This window comes from Hemibagrus wyckioides, linkage group LG02 (genome assembly GCF_019097595.1).
Source record: "Hemibagrus wyckioides isolate EC202008001 linkage group LG02, SWU_Hwy_1.0, whole genome shotgun sequence".
Lineage (NCBI taxonomy): Eukaryota > Metazoa > Chordata > Actinopteri > Siluriformes > Bagridae > Hemibagrus > Hemibagrus wyckioides.
Window position 1 is genome coordinate 10,658,314 of NC_080711.1, and position 18,042 is coordinate 10,676,355.

Genomic DNA, 18,042 nt, shown 5'->3' on the forward strand with positions numbered 1-18,042 from the left:
TGTTCCCGGTCTGCAGTATCTATCAAAAGAGGTCCAAGGAAGGAACAGTGGTGAACTGGCGACAGGGTCATGGATGGTCAAGGCTCATTCATGCACGTGGGGAGTGAAGGCTGGCCCGTGTGATCTGATCCAACAGGCGAGCTACTGTTGCTCAAATTGCAACAGTAGCAATATATATATAGTTAAGTTGTTGCTACTATATTGCTCAAGAGTTTACTATATTGCTCAAGTGTTGCACAGCACAGGATAAGTGATCCTGAGGAAAGCATTAAGGTCCAAGACTAGAGTAAGTGTTCATATGTGTGTCAGCCAGGGGAATTAACTGTCTGGATGTTTTAGCACTAGGCAATCAGCAGTACTGCCTGAAGGGAGAAGCTGAAACAGGCTGTGTACAGGGTCTGATTCTGTGATGTTTGTAACTGATGGTGTTTTTGGTGGAATCAGGAGATTTTTCTTGCCACTTAAATGAGGGCTTTGTTTTAGTTTCTTAGTAACATGACAATTTCCCTTATATGTCTTACTAACATCAATTCATTTCAATTAATTAATTAATCAGTTTCCACAATCTGTGGAAAATGTAATAGACCTGTCATTGTCATTTGAGGTGAAAATGGTTAATGAAAACTTTTCAAGGCTCAGCACATTTTATAACAACCGTAGTTATATAACAAAGATATTGAAGCTGAGTGATTCTTTTTGGTGAACAGAAGAGTCAAGTTACTTGGATGAATCAAAATGACCAATACTGGAGAACAACACACAGCAAATACAAGCATTTCAGGGCATGCTGCTATTGGAAAACTTCACACCACCCTATTTATTATTTTGCATCCTGCTGCATCACCCATGCCCTGATGTGCTTGTATTATAACACTGTATTATAAGTTATAATGTAATTCAATTATAATGTTTTATCTAGTAAAGAATGTTCATGTTATTATACAGTTATTGTCACATACACATTACTGCACAGTGAAATTCATTCTTTGCATATCCATCTCTGGGGGTTCTGGGGTCAGAGCACAGGGTCAGCCACACCACAGCGCCCCTGGAGCATGGTGGGCTGGGTGCCCTGCTCAAGGGCCCAATGATGGCAGCCTGGCAGCCCAAACCCTGATCCTCCGGTCAATGACCCAGAGCCTCAACCACCTGAGCCACCACTGCCCCAAATTTGTATAAGAGAAAGATGGAAGTACCATCAGCCGTGGATTATTTTTATATATGAGCACATCTGCTGTGTGTTGTGTTCTCTAGTAATGGTCATTTTGATTCTTTCAAGTGACTCGAATCTTTAGATTCGGTTCACCAAAACGATTCACTCAGATTCGTTATCTTTGTTATATAACTATGGTTGTTATAAAATGTGAAAGGTTTTCAGTAACCATTTTCACCTCAAATGACAATAGCAAATCTATTCTATTTCCCCAGATTTGGTCAGCTGTCGACAAAAATAAATAAATAAAGTAATCAGTTTTCAGTTTCATGGCATTTTTATTGTGTAAGATCATTATCTAGTCATAAGCTGTGATTATACTTCGTGCACAGCTATAAAACCTCTCCAGTGCTCATGAGCTGCATTCTCTTCATAGCTTTTCTAGCTCCAGCCCTCTTCTCCTCTTACAGAACCAGAAAGACTCACACCCAGTCTGAATGGCTCTCGTTCGTTCATTTCGATCAGTTCCAAGAGATCTATGTTCTTTTTCAACAGGTCCAACCAATGAGATGCTCCTTCACAACCTAAAATAAATCAGCTGCCCAATCAGTCACGTGCTTTAAAGGCACGACTCAGTACATGGAAGTGAACGAGAACGATTCGTTTGATTCAAAGATTCGAGCAAAAGCGCCGGTTCGTTCACGATCCCTGTCCTTCACGTAACACACGGATCTGGCAACACTGCCTGTCTGCGGCGTGAAAAAGGATCGTGTCCCTTTAAGAATCGCCTCGATCCCACTTCATCACATGACTGCTGTCTTGTGACAGAACAGATAACCAGGGCACCGCGTTTTAACTGCCGTCGATCTGCTCCCGAGCGCAAAGAGATCTTATTTCGGACTGGTTATGGCGTCTTTTAACGTGTAAATATTTCTTAGCTACCATTCCTTTCCTCGAGTGTGAGCTTTGAGGGCGCTTTTAGCAGCGTGGATCACTCGGGGACAAAGTTGGCGCATGGAGGAGGAGGAGGCGGGCGGTGAAGTCAAGTTGCAGTTCTCTTCGTCGTGTTTGCTTTTGTTTTGGTCGCTAAGCGTCGCGGGACATCTTGACCAATAGTGAAAGAACTGAAAGAATCTTTTTAGTAAACGCGTGACTATAAAAATATAGATATAAGTATAAATATAGCATTGATAATTCTTTTTTCCTGTAAAGAGCACACATCATTCCGTCGAATATGGATAATAAACCTCTTCTTCAAGACAGACCCCCGGCGTACAACAGCGTCCCCGGGGCTTATAATTACCAGCAGCCGCAGCCGGGGTATGGAGCGATCCCGCAACCCACTCCCGCACCTGCAGCCTTTCCATCACCTCCTCCACCATACCCCTTCCCCGCTGCACAAGGTGAGCCTTATCTCCTCATCATGGCACCTGTTAGTGGGTCAGATATATTAGAGGCAGCAAGTGAACACTTTGTCCTCAAAGTTGATGTGTTAGAAGCAGGAAAAATGGGCAAGTGTAAGGATATGAGGGAGTTTGACAAGGGTTCAAATTGTGATGGCTAGACGACCGGATCAGAGCATTTCCAAAACTGCAGCTCTTGTGGGGTGTTCCCGGTCTGCAGTGGTCAGTATCCATCAAAAGTGATCCAAAGAAGGAACAGTGGTGAACCAGTGACAGGGTCATGGGTGACCAAGGCTCATTGATGGACGTGGGGAGTGAAGGCTGGCCCGTGTGATCCGATCCAACAAACGAGCTACTGTTGCTCAAATTGCTGAAGAAGTTAATGCTGGTTCTGATAGAAAGGTGTCAGAATACACAATCACAGTACACGATGGGTCAGGGCTGTTTTGGCAGCAAAACAGGGGGACCAACACAATATTAGGCAGGTGGTCATAATATTATGCCTGGTCGGTGTAAACCTTAGTAAATGTGTTTCCTTCTGTCTCTGTTCTTCTGCTGGTCAACAGCGTACTCACAACACACTTGTAAATGTGCACTAGCTCTCTCTGTCGCTTTAGTTTAACAAGCTCCACTTTCTACTCATTCACTCAAACTACTAATAAACATGTTTGTTGGAATAAGTGTTACTGTGATTGTGAGCAAATATTTTAGCAAACAGGCCAAGAATAAAGCTGTACAGATAGGCAATTAGTTAATTGACCTGTAATAATAATGTAGCTAAACAGTGAACTTGGCAGTAAGGTGGGACTGGGTTCAGTGTTGACCTGGATATAAGCAACATCCATCATCTATTCAGAACTATAGAGGTCACGGTCGGCTGATCATCAAGCTGGCTGCTGCCTTTTTCAGAGATTGCTCCCCTTCCTGAAAGATTAGTACTAAATGTGAATCAAGCTGACCTCCAAGGCTGGTTCTAAAGCAAATTAGCATTTAGAATTTCTCCTAAGCAGTAGCTAATATTAACCGAGTTGAAGTTTCCAAGCACACAGTAAATTCAGGAAATACCATCATCCTGTCAGGCCGATCAGCAGCCGAACAGGAAGTCTGCTACTTTGAATATGTTGTACGTTTCACTTTCATTTAGATCTAATATCAGCAATCCCTAATTTTTTAAAAAAATTATTATTATTAAGTACAAGGCATTTATTTTCAACTGATTTAAAAAAAAAAAAAAGGCCTGCACTGATTGTTACGAACTTGGCAACATGTTTTCCTCTCTGGAGAGTTCTGTGGTTTTGTACTCTCCACAGTTTAAAGGTCACTTGGCAAAGTAAGAATCAGGAAGTTGTTGCTAAATAACAAAACCTGAAACTTACAAAATAAAAACACACCTTGTCCTTGTTAAACCAGTCACTGAAACGTAAGAGTTCAGATTTTCTGATTAATTATAGCTTTGATTTATTTATTATTATTATTATTATTCTTTCCCCACAGGTCACCCAGCAGCTCCTGGCCTGGCTGCAGCCACAGGGACTCCAGCAAACTGTCCCAGCACATACACCATCATTCAGCCCTCAGTGGTGGTGGTAGGAGGATGTCCAGCCTGCAGGTGAGTAAACTCAACTTGATGTATAAGTTTGCTTTGTTACGACAAAGCAGAAAATTGTAGGCAGCTTGTGAACATGTGCATTTCAGAGTTGCATGATAGAAAATGGAAGCTCCCAATATTCTTGAACAAAGTGGATGAAACTGGTCAGTGAGTGATTTAGGCTAAAGTGTCTTGTGGTCATTAGCTCATCCTGGAAGTCATGTTTTCTGTCCAAACTTTAATCCCAACAATTCTGCTCAACAAATCAAGCACTTTTGAAGATACCTGGATCTACCCGCTTCATACTGTTATAGAAAACCTGAGCCTACATGTTATCTTGTCCACTTGGACATCATTTGGAGGAACCAACCTTTACATGGCTTGGGGTCTCACTCCACATACTTTTCATGTGAATATGGGACATGCTAATGAGCTCCCTTGGGGCTCATCTAATCTAATCTATATGCTCCCTCTTGCATTAAGTCTCCCTGTATGATGATGTTACTTCAAGTTCAAGGATACAAAAAGAAGAGAAAAATGTGACTGGAATGTTTCTGTCCTCTCTCCTTAAACTGCTTAGATTCTTCTTGCTTAGTCTACTGATTCTTCAGTTCTCCAATTTTAGTTCCCCGCTGCTAACATTTCTCTCTGTGTTCATATGATGAGATAAGGGAACCTGTTTCAGCTGCATTGTGACTGCGGGTATGACCATTGTGGTTTCCGTTGGCTCAATTTCCTGTCAGCCTTTAAATAAAATCAACAGTTTTTCAACACACACACTGACCTTCGGGTCTTTGGAAGATTTGGGAACAAATATTCTTAAAATAAAAAAAAAAAGAAAAGGCAACCAATAAATTTTCTTTACAGAATATGAAACCTCACAAAATAAAAAAAGGTGACATATAACAGCTAACACCAAGATTTTAAAGTTCCTCTCTGTTCATGTGATTGAGGGGAAAGTCCAGTAAAGCTGCTGGTCATGCCGTGAGTTTGTTTTATTTTTTTTTCCTTTGTAAATCAGCAAAGTCATGGGTGAAAGAAGGTCTTGTCCAAAACAAATCAGCTCAAAGCGAGTAAAGTTTGTTGTAATCAAAAGCCCTTTCCAGACAATACAGATTTTAGTTGAAAATATTAAAGCAGGAGAGACTTTCCCGCATGTTACCTTTTTTAATCTCCCATAGCGATATGGTCATATAATTGGATTTTGAGTTAATTTAACAACACTAAATTTATGTAATAGCGTAAGGTGAGGCTTTATCCTTGTGTGTATTAATAGTAGTCCATTTAATTAGCCTGTTGGATCAGATTCCTTTCATTGATTTTTATCTGTTTCTTTCTAATGTTTCTGTTTCTTTCTAATGAACTGAGAGTAAAGACACACTGGAGGTAAAGCGAATTTGTTCTGCCTTCTCCTTGCAGAAGGTTCGAGTCCTGGCCTGGTCTGCTAATCAGGAAGTTGACTTGATCTGAGTCATATTGTTTCATCACAGTCTGCACTGTACTGGGAAGTTCAGACATCCCATACACACTGGGAAAGTGTGTACAAAACACTTCCTTTTCGCATTACAGACAGGTTTAGATGCAGATTTTTTTTTAACCCCGACACTGTGGATGTCATCATGAGCTGTTTTGTCAGGGGTGGAGGGAATAACACATGACACAGCTACAGTGTGTGTGATGCATTTCTGGCCACAAGGTTCAGGATATTACAGGTCTCTGCACTCCTGGATTTACACAGTTCTTGGTTCCAGTGACAAAGCAAACTTTTGAAAATTGCAACACATTAACCTTTGGAAGTAATATATATTACTCACACACAAAATATCGAAAGTTCACCGGATCCTGGCTTTTTACAAATGATTTAAGGTTACGCTCGAAACACTTGTGACTAATCACGCGTTTGTCAGGGGGTTAAGGGAAAACGTCTGTGGCTGGTTATTGCCAGGTCAGACAAATTCGATGAAGTTGATGATTCTTAGCCATATTTACTGATGAACCTGACTCTGTAGTTTTTTCTTTTTTAGAAAATGTTAAATGCTATGGGAATAAGGTCCAGTAGATCCATCTGTAAAAGCTTATATTACCTCAGCAGGTGAAACCGATCCTGTCAAAAGAAATATACATGTGGTGCAGAAGTACTCAGTAGGAGAATGTACTATAAAACAAATGTAGGGAGAAAACAAAAGGTGAAATTTATTTAATTATTGTACATCCTTGGCTCACCTAATTATTTCAAAGCATATTAAGGTCTAAGCGCTGTTGAATAACATCTTCGCCACTCACTTATACTCACTACGTGATATTTCTGTCCATATTGTGCAGCCCTAATGGATAGTTAGATTCTCCACACAGTATATCGCCAAAATAAGCTCTGAATAAATGAAACTTATCTGTGGGGAAGGCCTCAAACGTCCAAAGAATGGCATTTTAAAAGGAGATTTCAGCGGATGATTTCAGATAGTCTGTGTGTACTGAAGATGTGCTAGACCTTGGTTCAACAATAGCGTACAATTCTGAGAGCACGCATGTTAAATATAGTTTCTTTATATAGTCCTGCTGTACATAAAGGTGAAACATTACATAAACATGGAGGAATTCAAGGTGAGTTCAATATTCCAACAATGTCAGCTTTTCAATGCTGCATAGATAAAGAAGTTCTCCACAACAAAGAAGCAGCATCCAGTTTTATCAGAGACCTTCTTGCGTTTCTTTTTTAATCGGTCTCTCTGGGAAGAATGGGAGGTGAAACCATTTGAACTGATTCTTTTTTCACCGTTCGTATCTTAAACGCTGTTTGTTTTGTTCGGTGTTGATACAGGAACGTGTGTGGAATGTAATAAAGGTGTTATTGGTATAGAATGCATTTCATTGTCTTTATTTTGTTCTAAGGGTATACAAACTTTTGCACTTTACTGTGTGACCTAACTATGTCTTTTCCAGCAGATAAAATGAATCTACATTTTCCTCTACCTGTCTGATATTTAGTCAAGATGCTGTCTGGGTCTAGAATAAAACATGACAAGGGCATGCTGATAAGATAATGGAAAATGATCAGCACTGTGCAGAAGTTGATTTTCCTAGAACAGCATGCCTCTTACGTGTTTTATTCCTCGTACATTCCTTGAAAAAAAAAAAAAGGTGTCATCATGCAGTGTAACCTTTTTATAATGACATTTAAAGCTGTGGAAGTTAGTTCTTTTTTTCATTTCCTAAAAACATTACAGCTTGTCATATGATGGAGGATGAATACTTTGGAGGAAAATCTACTGATTTTGCAAAGCACAGATGCTGGAGTTGCCTTCCTTAAATGTGAAATAAAATGGCTCATTATTGAAGACTTTTCAGCATGTCATGGATTCTATATTTTGTTAAAAAAAAAATCAAAACACAACTTATTTAGATTAATATATATTGCCAAAGGTTTTGGGACACCCCTCCAGATCATTGAATTCAGGTGTTGTTTTTCAGGGGTTGGGTCTCGGCCCCTTAGTTCCAGTGAAAGGGACTCTTAATGCTTCAGCATACCAAGACATTTTGGACAATTTCATGCTCCCAACTTTGTGGGAACAGTTTGGGGATGACCCCTTCCTGTTCCAACATGACTGTACACCAGTGCACAAAGCAAGGTCCATAAAGACATGGATGAGTGAGTTTGGTGTGGAGGAACTTGACTGTCCTGCACAGAGTCCTGATCTCAACCTGATAGAACACCTTTGGGATGAATTAGAGCGGAAACTGTGAGCCAGGCCTTCTCGTCCATCATCAGTGCCTGACCTTACAATTGCGCTTCCAGAGGAATGGTCAGAAATTCCCCATAATCACACTCCTTGTGGAAAGCCTTCCCAGAAGAGTTGAAGCTGTTATAGCTGCAAAGGGTGGACCAACTCCATATTAAATGTGCATGTGCATGTACATGTGCATGTAAAGGCAGGTGTCCCAAAACTTTTGGAAATATAGTGTAGAAACTGTATCTTAATAAAATGAGTTCATGTTAATTAAGGCAGGGTTGAGCAAGGCCCCTGCTCCAGGGTACCATTTGACTGACTCCATTTTCCTAACAAACTGGAATATGTACCAAATAAATAACGGCTTTTGATATAAAACTGTGTATATGAAGGCTCATGCAGCCAGCTCTACTGATAGAACAACTGTATATCAAGTACATTTTATCAGGATAGAAAGAGAGAAAGTCAGGACCTGATCACTGATGGATTCCTGAACAGAACAGTTAGTCACAACACGTCACTACATCATTTCTAAAAGAGACAAAAACAGAGAAGAGAGTTGAGGTTAATGACAGGATTGTGCTCTTGTTTGCAGGGTGGGTGTGCTGGAGGAGGACTTCACCTGTTTGGGGATCATGTGTGCTATTTTCTTCTTCCCGCTGGGAATTCTCTTCTGTTTGGCCCTGCGGCAGAGGAGGTGTCCTAACTGCGGAGCCACTTTTGGCTAGACGGACCAAACCACAGCCACGTCTTGCGGCCCATTTGACCATCGCCTGGGTTCTCTTTCTTTTCCTTTTTAAATCCATGTTTTACATATCAGTTTAAAAATGCAAATCATGCATACTATTATATATCAATTTATAATAGCAAGTTGCCATACGGTTTCTCAGTTACTTTTTTCCTTTAAACTATTAGCAAATGAGAAAGCAGCTTAAATTTTGTATTTTGACATGCTCTAGCAACCTGTTCGTTTGTGTTTCTTTCTTTCTTTCTTTCTTTCTTTCCTTCCTTCTTTTTTTTAAATCATGTAAGCGAGACATCGTGTCATCGACTCACCGGTGCCTTTAAATCAGCAAAACGGCCGCAATTTAGAACCGCAGAAGAATGGAGACCATAAAGAGACAAGAAGTTAAGAAATGATGATCACCATGTGAACTCCTAATCACATCCCAATCATGGTTACATATGATAAAATCACCTTTTTCTTCTAATTGATTAAGAATTCCTGTCCCTATGAGGACTTCCTGTCCTGTTTTTGTACGAGACGAGGATCTACGCTGCCTGGCGCTTTGTTTTTTTTTTTGTGTGTGTGTGGTTGGGAATCTCATCAGCCTTCATTCAAAGAAGAAAAACATGCTCAACACCCAGTCTTTTAAAACCACAATCAGGATTCAATCATGATCAGGCTTCTAGAAGACCAAACCACTTCTTCTCCATTCTCCACAGCAGGCCTGTTTTCAGTACGTTGATCATTACTTTTATGCCAAGCGCCTTCATTCCCTCTAGCACCGTGCTGCTAGTAACTCTGAGGTGTTTATAATCTCGCTCAAAACGGATCGACCTTTTTCCCCGAAGAGTCTCGGCTGAATTTCAGAAGCCAAATTCCGATTAGAGGACTTATTATAGGATTATAGGAGTGTTCCAAATGATTTGTTAATTTCTTAAATGTTAAACTTAAACCCGACACCTTTATTGATGAGCGAATCTGCAGGTAGAAGAATCTGTTCACATGAGCCAGTATGTCTAATGGATACATACTCAACTCTTGAGACAATACCATTTTCATGCAAATGAAAGACAATCAGAACTGTCCCATTGTCTTCTAGTTTTTCCTCTTTTCCATTGAATAAAACAAAACGCCCTTGCTGCCATTATTTACCATGTAATTAAACATCAGGGGAAATTGCTTTAGACCACTGCATGTATAATCAGTTCTTTTTATATGAACAATAATGTAAATAAAACTTCTAGATATGCAGAAATTCATTGGTCTTTTCCTGTGTAGATTTATAAAATTCTTTATTTGTATATGTAGGACTTTTCAGTTCACGTCATAATATACGTTATTTAGCGCAACACAGTCATTTCTGATTACTACAGATTATAAAGTACATGAAATTAAATAATACATCTATTCATAATGCTGGAGCACTAATTCAAATTCACCTGGATAAAGCGTAGGCCAGTCTCAACGGAGTGATGTTCTCAGGACGGCTTCTGCCGCTCCAGGATTTCAGCTAGATATGCAAGAGCTAGTCTTGGAGCTTCAACAGTCTTAAACATGGATATTTAAAATAAACACTGGAGCAATATGTACTGAGTTTTTCTGATCTGCTTTTGCACCACCTAGTGTTAGCCTGTGTCTTATTCTGGATAACTGTGTTTTTTATTCGGGATAACTTTCTTAAATCACACAGTTTTAGAGACGTAAAAACACTAGGTTTCTGTAATGAACTTTGGGCTTTTATTCATCAAACCTCTTAGGTTTTTTACAGGTCTTCCATTTCATCTGGCCGAATACGTAGAAGTGAAAGCCAATTAGTGGATTGCAGATTACAAGATTATAAGGGGCTGGATACAAGGAACATAAAACTGACACCATATTGAACGATTTATTTGACGCTAGTGAACCAACTTCTCCTAATTTGGCTCTCATCTATCACATGACAACTCTATGCTTCCTCTAAGACATAAAAACAGCCATAAAAACTGTGGCTCACGTCACATTACAGGACAGATCAACACTGGAAGGAAAGAGCTTGAACAAAATGCTTGTTATTTTGTTATTGTTATTATAGTATACACAATTTATTGTTGCTTTGACCAACAGGGGAAAGAGTGAGGTCACCCTAACAGCGAGAGAGCAAGACCGATTCAGCTTTAGACTGTCAAGATTTAAACATCCACAATCTGGAGCTCAATGACCTTCTTATTCAGAGGACAAACTGTTACCTCGATGGTTACCCCTTGTTTAGATAGCAATGCCATAACACTACAACAACCTGAGGATTCGAGAATTAGGAAAGCCATAAACACTGTAACCTAGTCACTAGTCTTAGCAGATACCTTCCCTACTATACAGGTCCGTCACTCTGACTTTGATTTAAACGTCAAAAGGTCTGAAGTTTAGGTTGTGTAAAATAACAATCTTAACTCTATATATTCAGAATACATATCAGTGTGATAATCAAACATTTCAAAATACTAAAAGAAATAAACCATTTTATTTTATACAGCAGTGATTGACAGGGCATTGGAAAAGATAAAACTGGAGTTGACAAAACGAATGAATGGCTTCTCTACAGCTTCAAATTTAAGTACAGTTGTAATTGTCTGTGTAATCATAAGGTCTGTTTCAGCAACATGACTCGAAGACTGGAGTTAGCTTGTGAACTGGAGAAATCATTTGCAGTGACAAGAACATAGAATTAAAGAGGTAAACGTGTCCTTTCTGAGAAAAAGAAAAAGGAGTATTAAATAGTATTTGGGAAATGGGTCTGTAGCAAAGCTTTGCAATCTAAACACACTATCAAGCATTTGGAATGAATGCATAAGTTTAATCCTAGTGTACCGAGATGTTCGAAATTTTAAATAGGCCGATACAAATGAAACAATCCTGCACAATTACATATATAACCTGAAAAATTCAGTGCCTTGGTCCCATTTACATTCATCACCTGTCCCATGGCAATGTAAAATTCTCAACAATTATTATAAACCTAGGTCTTCCTCAGCACAGGGGAGGCATGTTATTCTTGCAACTAGAAAAGCAGTCATCAACGCCTCGGGTAAAAATTCAGGACAAAATATATTAGAAGCATATTTACTCTACAGATTTAGCTAGCGCTGGTCTCGCTCATCGTCCAGGATAAACCCTTATAAAAGCCAGCACAAACGTTGGAATGATTTTTTTTTTTTTTATGTGAATATTGGCTTTTATAATGTACATAGATAAATGTGTAGTTTTGCCTGTGTGCAATGAGGCCACCGTGGTATCTAGTCCAAATCCAACATGGCCTAAAGCTCATGTATAAAGTAGTACTTTGCAGAAGAAAAATCTGCATTCATGCAGCAGTGTTGAATGGTGTTGATGGAAAACAAAAAAGGGCTGCTGAAGGTTAGAAGGCTTAGTCGCGATGATCAGATCCTTGGAGCGGATCTGTCGTTGGTGACTGTGGGCCTCAGCTTCACGGTAGCAAAAGGGTTCCCGCCCCTGAGGAAGGAACACAGTCTGTTAAACAGTGGTTTCATGTGTCAAAATGACCTACATTTTCTTTTTAAAATCAATTTATAGTTATACTACCGCTCAAAAGTTTGGGATCACTCAAAGATTTTATTGTTTTCCAAGGAAACACACACGAAATTAGTCTGAATAGAGAACATAGCAAAAGAACAGGACATGCTGACATGTCAGAGTTAGAAATAATGATTTTGATGGAAAGGTTTTCTTCAAACTTTTGCCTTCATCAAAAAAAAACAAAAAACACCTTTTACAGCAGTTACAGCCTGGGTATTCTAGCGGTCAATTTTTCAAGACATTTCACCCCATGCTTCCGGGAACCTCTCCCACAAGATGGATTGGCTGACGGAGTCTTCCTCCGTAGCTGAAATCAATGTGAAATATGCAAGTGATCCCAAACTTTTGAGCGATAGCGTGTATTTAATGTTGTGGTGCATTCATGAAAGCAGTTAGTTTCTGTTAGAACTTACAGCATAACAATTATAAAGAGTGACGTCAATAAGGCAAAAGAAACCAGAAAGTCCTGAAAACTTGAGACTCCTTTCATAAACAGAAAGCTTCACCATACAAACCACTGCACTATTTGAGCACTAACTGAATATTTTGTTCTGGTGATAATAAAAGAACATTAGAGAAACCTCAGTTTTTGTGTGATGGGAACAATTACTACCCCCAAGAGACGAACAGTACATCAGACAGTATGGAATTCTGTAATACAAGTGGAACTAATCACATTATCACTTACATTATAGTAGTTATAAAAAGTCTCTCCCTTCTTTTACTCAAGTTATAAGACCGAAATATGCAGTTTGGTGTCTTACTGAAAAAAAACAAAAAGTGCTAAATCTTTCTCATGACTGAGGAAAAGCACTGACTCTGGAGTCTCCTTCCACAAAATGGTAAATTAGATGATTCCATACAGAAAACACTACATCAACCATTACACAGTTTTCTTTGTTAAATAATAGCACATTTTTTAATCTTTTAATTTGGTTAAAGCTTCAGTTCAATGTTTATTGTTAGTCTTATGTTACATGGAACATCTACCACGTCTCTGAATATTTTATTTTATTTTTTTTTAGTAAAGAAACAATAATATATTAGGACTAGCGCATCCAGTCACAACTACTGTCACTCGAATTCTCCACTGGAACTGTGTGCGCATCAGACTGTGTAATGATTGGCAATGGTGTCTCCTAGGCAATGTAAACACCTCACAATAGTGGAAAAGCAGGTAAGAGTGAGGGAATGTCCCTGGAATGCTTTTGTTTTTACAAAAGTCATGAGTCAGGCATGTCCCAGGAGTGTTCTGGATATGTTTCTAGAGCCATGGTGCTCATGACAAGTGTAGGCTTGATTGCTGTTGTATACAGTATAGACGGGCCAAAAGGAAATGGCAAAAGAAAGGAACTGACATTGTTCTTTTGCAGTCAGTGTGTTCAAGACAGACGTTTTAGCCAATAGTGGTGGAAAATGTGGTTCGAGAAGTTGTTAATATAAATGTTGGCTTTGAGTATTAAGGATATCGATCCAGTGACAGGATGAGTCACATTAGTTTCATACTCACCCGAGAAAAGGCGGCTTTGAAATTCCGTTTGGCTGAGAAGCCTAGGAGAAACAAGATATACATCATATTAGCATGCTCTTCCCAATATAATCCTTCAACACACACTTTGTGACATCAAACTGTTCAGTACTCTAGGCAGACATGGCGTCGTTTTGTTTATTTAGGATCACGTGTATTTTGAAAAGTAAAGGTCAACTACGATAACAGAAAACCACAAAAAAAAAAAATATATATATATATATATATCTGTGACCATGATATTAGGGAGAGGCCTGTGTTCAGCTAGTTAGACTGGTCTGATGGCCAAGTCTGTAAAACTTTCACGTAGACTGAACCGCAGACAGGAATACAGCCCTGCTGCTTGACAGATATTCCATAAATTCTGTTACGGAAAAGCCTTTACAGTATTGTAGGCTAATATAAAAATTTGTGTCTTAGGAGAGTGCAACTGCTGTAAAACCAGTTTGATTCATGTTTGAGTCACATTCTATACAGTCACTAGCTTGTAGCACAATGCTGAGTGGTGCACTGACACAATGTCAACACAAGATGGCAGACTATTGTGAGAAAAACAAAGTATGCGACCAGGTTCACATCCATTTTTCAGATTGACAATAGAACTGAGGACAGGAGAATATTTTAGAGTCAGGAATGTTACAGTAGCACTTATCCTGCCCTCCCTCTCCCACTTTTTGATTTCATTTTATTGATCACATACTGAATAATAAAGTGGCCAGAAACATGTTCCGCCTTTGCTTTTCCTGATGAAATAAGTGCTTGTGGTGTGCCATCATTGTGTTTACCTCAGTTTTCCAGGACTGTAAAAAACCAAGCCCTGTCTGAGTAATAACATGCCAAAGGACTGGTGAGTCAATCCTCAGCAGGTGTTGGCCGACCAGCTTTTAAACCTCCATCGCTGACTTTTTATCAGCAGTACTTAATCACACGATGTGAATAGCTAAGTGGCTGAATGAATGGCTTAGTCCAGTATGGGGGAGGTTTCAGGTTGAGCTCAGTGTGGAATTCCATCGGCAAGGCTAAGCTGCGACCCGGATGTGGAGGCTCCGGGGCTCACCAAGGCTGGGAGGCCAATGAATATTTCACTGGGTTTAGAGAGGAGTATCCCCTTTCATTGCACCAGCAGAGAGAAGCTGCCTATTGGCAAACACCACAAAATCAGGGCTGTCTTTAGCCTTATACAGCGCTTTAGCTGCCTCACCCATTTTATCATATACTTTACATAGGGATAGATTCTGATGGTTAGTAAGACCACAAAGCACGAGGTAGCTTACAGCACCAGTGTTCATTTAGGTAAAGAGATCATATTTCATGCTATTCTAGCAGTGACACTAAACCTGCTGAAGGCGGGATCTAAACTCCTAACAAGGATGTACTTTATATTGTGATATAACAGGCTTTTGTCAGCACAAACAAAATTATTTACATGAAGCCACATCTTTGCATAGACGCAAAACATTTAATTCCCAGTTCCCAGAGTGAGCCAAGCTTCCTTAAACATTTCTGAGTGATTTTCACAGGCTAATGCCAGTGTAATTCTAGAAATGCACTTTTGCATAATACACTTTAAAGCAAACCTTTAAATGGTTTCACCTTGAAAGCGCTTCTGTGTTTACATACATTAAAGTTCACCTTAATGTATGTAAACACAGAAGCGCTTTCAAGGTGATTCTCAGTAAAAAGGCTTTTTTCCCCCAAGTCATTGTTAATGCCACTCCTCTGGTCTCGCTTTAAGGGTTTAAGTATTGTCCTCTTTAAGGTGTAGCTGATCCTATGATCTACTCAGGCACATGGTGTGTAATGATATCTATGTCACTCTAATGTGTTCTGTATCTCTGTGCTAAGGCATGCACAAAGCATACACACAACACACACGCATCTAAAACGTCATGCTGACCTAATGGCTTAGACGGCTATGTGATTTATCTCCTTTGGTATACGTGTATTTATTCAAAATAATCCTGTCCTCACTGAACCCTCAGATTATTGTTCCTGGCTGACAGGACTGGAACCTGACGTGCTCTTCTGCTGTCGTACCCCATCCGCCTCAAGGTTTGGTGTGTTGTGCTTCTGAGATGTTGTAAATTCTGCATATTTAAGGTAATATAGCTGTACTGTCAGCTTGAACCAGTCTGGGTATTCTCCTCTGACCTCTCTAACATTTACGGCTTTTGGCAGATGTCTTTATTCAGGGCGACTTACATTTATCTCACTTATACAACAGAGCGGTTGAGGATCAAGGCCCAGCAGTGGCAGCTTGGCAGTGTTGGGAACTGAATTCAACTGCCTACCAGTAGTCCAACGTCTTAACCACTGAGCTACAGCTTGCCAAAAAGGCATTTCCATCCTCTCACTGCCTGGATGCATTTTGGATTCTTGCACCATTTACTTAACCCATTCCATCTAGCCATGATCACAGCCACTGCGGTCATATTTTTTCCTCATTTAGACGTCTGAACACGAACTCAACTCTGCCTCGTTGTTGCTAGGATAATAAGCAGGTGTTCCTAATAAAATGGCTGATGAATATATTTTCAGATTTTCAGTCGTCTCAAAACGGCTTACTTGAGTAAGAGAGCTACTTACTGTGTTTTCAGAGGAAGGCACATATGTCTGAATCAGGGACTTGGTTGAGTTTCTCCTGATTGGAGTGTCGCTGTAGTCAGGAGGAGGCAGTAGTACATCATCCTCGGGGTCCTGCTGCGTGAGGTTGACCACACTCTTACTGCGTGCCGGAGGATTCCCAACAACACTTTAACAACAGGACACATATTAGAATATAACACCTCTGTACAACACATTTTGCATGTTTAATAATGCAGTGTTTAAAAAGAACGGACAAATAAATGAATCTTTACACCGAAATGCCTTCTTTCACTTTAAGTTCTGTTATAAGCTGTTCTTTTACTTTACTGCATTTTAGTGAACATATCGGATAAAAACAAAGGGTGGTCAAGCTCAATGTACTTTTAGTGCCTTTACCTTGTGACCGTCCCAATGCACACATGCAACCCAGCTGAGCTTTTCCACCTGACTAGTCAGATAAAGGCCAGCCCACTGAGTGAGCCATGTTTTTAGACTCTCAAGTACTTCCAAGAGAATCGAGTTGAGGAACACAATAGACACACAATATATTGTTTTCCTCAGGTCCTCAGGTCTTTAACCTAGGTTACTTGGTAATGTATTTCCTTCTAATGTGTCTTTTATGTGACTGTTCAGGAGCCGTGGCTATGAGGTACTTTCTAACAATGAGGAGCTAAAGGTCTGTAAATGTAATGATCCTAAAATAGAGCATGAACCTAGCTTGGGTTTCCCAGTCTTTAAAGGAGAACTGATTGGTATCAGCAGCAGTCATGAGGATTACAGAGAAGTGCGAGTGTGTATGAAGGGGAGTCTGATTACCTGTTGTTTACCGCAGGTTCTACGTATGGACGGCAGTAGGAGGATGGAAACCAGCCCCTCCTGTGAAAAGCAAGCAGAAAGGAGTATAGTGTTTAGTTATGTATACTGGACAAAGAAATAATGACGAAATGTTCACCACTATGCTACATATCAATAGACATGGCACTCTTTAGCTTTGAAGAATAATATACCAGAAAAGGAAATGAAAACATAAAACATTTAAAGTGAACTGGTTTAGATGAACGCTCGTACTGAGAAGACAAATAACGATAACGTGAAACTTTGCATAATACAAATGCATACAAAATAAGTTCAGAGGTTTGGGATGGTAACATTGTGAACGTATGTATTATACATAGGAATTTCATTATCAGGACAAATGGGTAAAGATCGCACCAGACAGAGAACCATGTTGGAGAAAGAAGAGATGAAACTCAATAAGACACTCGAGTGTAGGATCTGATCACAGAGACAAATCAAAGATCAACTATATACTGAAGAATGGATTAAGGTTTCTGATGAGCTGCTTTAAATATATGGAAATGTTTTCGACAAGCAGAAACATAAATGCATCCTGTTTTCATTAATGTTTCCTCATCATAGCCAACCAATAGAGGAAACAGAAGGAGGAATGGAAGAAATAGAAAATAGACCCTAGAAGATCTTCCAGTGCCAGATACTGTATGTGGGGGACTAGAATAAAAGTTAAAGAAAATACTGACTCAGTGGTCGCCATAAATTTCTATAAATTTTATTTTATTTTTTAACAGAAACTTCGATAACTTCAGGATCATGTGAAAATATAGTACAGGCCTCATTATTCAAGATGGAAATGAACGGAATTATGCCTAAATGGTAGATATGAGTGCTCACACACACAAACACACACAAATATATATTTACAGCATTTAGACAACACCATTTTCCAGAGAGATTTATGGAAGTG

General features: G+C 39.6%; 2 protein-coding genes across 2 annotated transcripts in view; one reads left to right on the forward strand and one right to left on the reverse strand.

The window, feature by feature from the left end:
• Positions 1 to 1,955: 1,955 nt before the first annotated feature.
• On the forward strand, positions 1,956 to 9,855 carry bri3 (brain protein I3). The gene is made up of 3 exons (XM_058406928.1): positions 1,956 to 2,556; positions 4,051 to 4,165; positions 8,465 to 9,855. Exons 1-3 carry the CDS (start codon positions 2,388 to 2,390, stop codon positions 8,595 to 8,597), a joined length of 417 nt encoding a protein of 138 aa, XP_058262911.1. The 5' UTR covers positions 1,956 to 2,387; the 3' UTR covers positions 8,598 to 9,855.
• A 1,219-nt stretch (positions 9,856 to 11,074) lies between these two features.
• The window catches only part of baiap2l1b (BAR/IMD domain containing adaptor protein 2 like 1b), a 37,434-nt gene continuing 30,466 nt past the window's right edge, over positions 11,075 to 18,042 (reverse strand). The window contains exons 11-14 of the mRNA XM_058406919.1: positions 17,097 to 17,156; positions 16,281 to 16,446; positions 13,677 to 13,717; positions 11,075 to 12,082 (exon numbers count right to left, since the gene is read on the reverse strand). Coding sequence (XP_058262902.1) covers positions 12,010 to 12,082; positions 13,677 to 13,717; positions 16,281 to 16,446; positions 17,097 to 17,156 — 340 coding nt within the window. The 3' untranslated portion in view covers positions 11,075 to 12,009. The remainder of the gene's footprint in view (positions 12,083 to 13,676; positions 13,718 to 16,280; positions 16,447 to 17,096; positions 17,157 to 18,042) is intronic.